The sequence below is a fragment of the Calidris pugnax genome, unplaced genomic scaffold (assembly GCF_001431845.1).
Source record: "Calidris pugnax isolate Ruff unplaced genomic scaffold, ASM143184v1 scaffold449, whole genome shotgun sequence".
Lineage (NCBI taxonomy): Eukaryota > Metazoa > Chordata > Aves > Charadriiformes > Scolopacidae > Calidris > Calidris pugnax.
Window position 1 is genome coordinate 10634 of NW_015091160.1, and position 4118 is coordinate 14751.

Consider the following 4118-nt stretch of genomic DNA (forward strand, 5'->3'; position numbering starts at 1 on the left):
CCCAAGGAGGTTGGAAGGACCTTCTTAGGGTGGTGGAACCCCAAAAAGTGCTTCTACTCCAGGAGAAGTCCTTCAATTGAGGATTTTGGAGGTCCATCATCTCAACCCACGTCCCTGAGGCCACCCAAGGAGGTTGGAAGGACCTTCTTAGGGTGGTGGACCCCCCAAAGTGCTCCAACTCCAGGAGAAGTCCTTCCATTGAGGTTGGAGGTGGCTTTTGGAGGTCCATCATCTCAACCCACGTCTCCGAGGCCACCCAAGGAGGTTGGAAGGACCTTCTTAGGGTGGTGGACCCCCCCAAAAGTGCTCCTACTCCAGGTCAAGTCCTTCAGTTGAGGTTGAAGGTGGCTTTTGGTGGTCCATCATCTCAACCCACGTCTCTGAGGCCACCCAAGGAGGTTGGAAGGACCTTCTTAGGGTGGTGGACCCTCCAAAAGTGCTCCAACACCAGGTCAAGTCCTTCGATTGAGGTTGGAGGTGGCTTTTGGAGGTCCATCATCTCAACCCAAGGCTCCAAGGTGGCCCAAGGAGGTTGGAAGGACCTTCTTAGGGTGGTGGACCCCCAAAAGTGCTCCTACTCCAGGTCAAGTCCTTCAGTTGAGGATTTTGGAGGTCCATCATCTCAACCCAAGGCTCCAAGGTGGCCCAAGGAGGTTGGGAGGACCTTCTGAAGGTGGTGGACCCCCAAAAAGTGCTTCTACTCCAGGAGAAGTCCTTCGATTGAGGTTGGAGGTGGCTTTTGGAGGTCCATCATCTCAACCCACGTCTCCAAGGTTGCCCAAGGAGGTTGGGAGGACCTTCTTAGGGTGGTGGACCCCCAAAAGTGCTTCTACTCCAGGAGAAGTCCTTCAGTTGAGGATTTTCGAGGTCCATCATCTCAACCCACAGCTCCGAGGCCACCCAAGGAGGTTGGAAGGACCTTCTTAGGGTGGTGAACCCCCCAAAAGTGCTCCTACTCCAGGTGGAGTCCTTCGATTGAGGTTGGAGGTGGCTTTTGGAGGTCCATCAACTCAACCCAAGGCTCCAAGGCCACCCAAGGAGGTTGGGAGGACCTTCTTAGGGTGGTGGACCCCCCAAAAAGTGCTTCTACTCCAGGTCAAGTCCTTCAGTTGAGGTTGGAGGTGGCTTTTGGAGGTCCTTCCTCTCAACCCAAGGCTCCAAGGTCGCCCAAGGAGGTTGGGAGGACCTTCTTAGGGTGGTGGACCCCCAAAAGTGCTTCTACTCCAGGAGAAGTCCTTCAGTTGAGGATTTTGGAGGTCCATCATCTCAACCAGAGGCTCCAAGGCCACCCAAGGAGGTTGGGAGGACCTTCTTAGGGTGGTGGACCCCCAAAAGTGCTTCTACTCCAGGAGAAGTCCTTCAGTTGAGGATTTTGGAGGTCCATCATCTCAACCAGAGGCTCCAAGGCCACCCAAGGAGGTTGGGAGGACCTTCTTAGGGTGGTGGACCCCCAAAAGTGCTTCTACTCCAGGAGAAGTCCTTCAGTTGAGGATTTTGGAGGTCCATCATCTCAACCAGAGGCTCCAAGGCCACCCAAGGAGGTTGGGAGGACCTTCTTAGGGTGGTGGCCCCCCAAAAAAACCTCTCCAACATCTGACCCTCGTTGTGAAGCTCAGATGTTGACATCTGGAGGACCTTCAGGTTGCTTTGAGGATGGTCTCCGAAGGTCTCCACCATCTCAGGAGGGTCCCACCGTGGCCCACCACGAAGACGTGAGCTACGGAAGGCCACCTAAGCCCTCAAGGAAGTCCATTTTGGGGTTAAAAACGCCGTTTTTGGTGGTCCGGGACGTTCTTTACCCTCAAAAAAAGACAACCAAGAAGGTCATCGAGGGCGGTGAAGACCTTGGAGGGGCTCCAAAGATGTCCCCTCTCCTTCCACCAGGGAAAAGGACCCTGGAGATGCCAAAGGGTTAAAAAAAAAGTGGTTTGGTTGGTTTTTTGTGACGCAAAGTCCTCGTGAAAGGAGTTTTTTCACCCAAAACGGCAAATATTTACCCAGCTCTTGGGGCCGCCCGGGAGGACGTTTAACCCATGAAGGTCTGGAGGCACCAGAAGAACCTTCTCAAGAGCTTAACGAGCCTTCAATTAGAAGAAGGTCCACCTCCTGAGCTCCATCTCCATCCCCACGTCCTCACCAAGGAGGGGGTGGACACCTTGGACCTTCAAACCTCTGCCCAGGAGGGACTTTAACCCCATGAAGGTCTGAAGGCACCAGAAGAACCTTCTAATGAGCTTAACGAGCCTTCAATTAGAAGAAGGTCCACCTTCTGAGCTCCATCTCCATCCCCACGTCCTCACCAAGGAGGGGGTGGACACCCTGGACCTTCAAACCTCTGCCCAGGAGGTCTGAAGGCACCAGAAGAACCATCTCATGAGCTTAACAAGCCTTCAATTAGAAGAAGGTCCACCTCTTGAGCTCCTTCTCCATCCCCACGTCCTCACCAAGGAGGAGGTGGACACCCGGGACCTTCAAACCTCTGCCCAGGAGGGACTTTAACCCCATGAAGGTCTGAAGGCACCAGAAGATCCTTCTCAAGAGCTTAACGAGCCTTTAATTAGAAGAAGCTCCAGCTCCTGAGCTCCATCTCTATCCCCACGTCCTCACCAAGGAGGAGGTGGACCCCTGGGACCTTCAAACCTCTGCCCAGGAGGGCCTTTAACCCCATGAAGGTCTGAAGGCACCAAAAGAACCATCTCAAGGACTTAACGAGCCTTCAATTAGAAGAAGCTCCAGCTCCTGAGCTCCATCTCTATCCCCACGTCCTCACCAAGGAGGAGGTGGACCCCTGGGACCTTCAAACCTCTGCCCAGGAGGGCCTTTAACCCCATGAAGGTCTGAAGGCACCAAAAGAACCATCTCAAGGACTTAACGAGCCTTCAATTAGAAGAAGCTCCAGCTCCTGAGCTCCATCTCTATCCCCACGTCCTCACCAAGGAGGAGGTGGACCCCTGGGACCTTCAAACCTCTGCCCAGAAGGTCTGAAGGCACCAAAAGAACCATCTCAAGAGCTTAACGAGCAGCAGATCTGGGGCCACCACCTCCTGCTCCTCAACAACGCCCCCCAAAAACCCAGTTTTTCCCCCCAAAAGACCCCCACCTTCTCCAGGAACCCTTCGAAAGCCCCAACCAGGAGGGTTCAGGCTGGTCCTGAAGCAGCAGATCTGGGGCCACCACCTCCTGCTCCTCAAAAACACCCCCAAACCCCTTGTTTTTCCCCCCAAAAGACCACCACCTTCTCCAGGATCTAGAAGAAGATGGAGAAGGTTCATCAAGACTTGGAGGCCCACCTTGAGGAACTCCAACATGGGCTGTTGGGTCTTCTCCTCCAGCTCCGTGATGAGTTTGTTGAGGAGGGTGATCTCCTTGGAGAGGTCGCTGATGTTCTCGTTCTGCCTCTTGGCCATGGTCTTCTCCATCTTCTCCAGTTGCCCCAGGAGAACGTGCTCCTGGTCGAGGAGGAACTGCCTCATCTTCTCGAACTCCGAGAGGACCTTCTGCCGCTCATTCTCGATGGTTTTCTGGGGTGAAAAACCATCAAAAAAAGGTTTTTGAGGACCCACCAAGGAAGGGTGAGGAGATACCTCCTGGTGAAGGACCTCGGAGAAAAGATGGGGAGACCAAAGGATGTGGCCACCAGGAGGTGTCATCTCCACCCACCCCCACCTCCCGCCCAACGCACCAAGAGCTCCTGGGTCTTCTTGTCGTCGTTGACTTTGAACTCCAGCAGCTCCTGTCGCTCCTTCTTCAGGAAGTCCAAGCGTCCAAGGATCTTCTCCTGGAACCCCCCCCCAAAAAAGGACATAGTCCTTCTTATTTTTGGACTTTTGATGGGTCTGGTCACGTGGCTTTGGGTCGGAAGGGACCTCAAAGACCATCTACGGATGGAGGTCCAGGGACCAGGTTGCTCCAAACCTTCTCCAACCTGGTCTTGGACCATCTCCAGGGATGGGAGACACCTCCAAGCCCCATCTAAGACCCATCCAACGTGGTCCTGGACCACCTCCAAGGATGAGAGGCACCTCCAAGTCCCATCCAACCTGGTCTTGGACCATCTCCAGGGATGGGAGACACCTCCAAGCTCCATCCAACCTGGTCTTGAACCATCTCCAGGGACA

The 4118-nt window shown here is 54.3% G+C and overlaps 1 protein-coding gene across 1 annotated transcript in view; it reads right to left on the reverse strand.

Annotated features, from left to right (window-relative positions):
* LOC106898204 (tripartite motif-containing protein 7-like) overlaps positions 1 to 4118 on the reverse strand; it is a 14641-nt gene that overhangs the window by 7898 nt on the left and 2625 nt on the right. The window contains exons 2-3 of the mRNA XM_014959318.1: positions 3683 to 3778; positions 3291 to 3521 (exon numbers count right to left, since the gene is read on the reverse strand). Coding sequence (XP_014814804.1) covers positions 3291 to 3521; positions 3683 to 3778 — 327 coding nt within the window. The remainder of the gene's footprint in view (positions 1 to 3290; positions 3522 to 3682; positions 3779 to 4118) is intronic.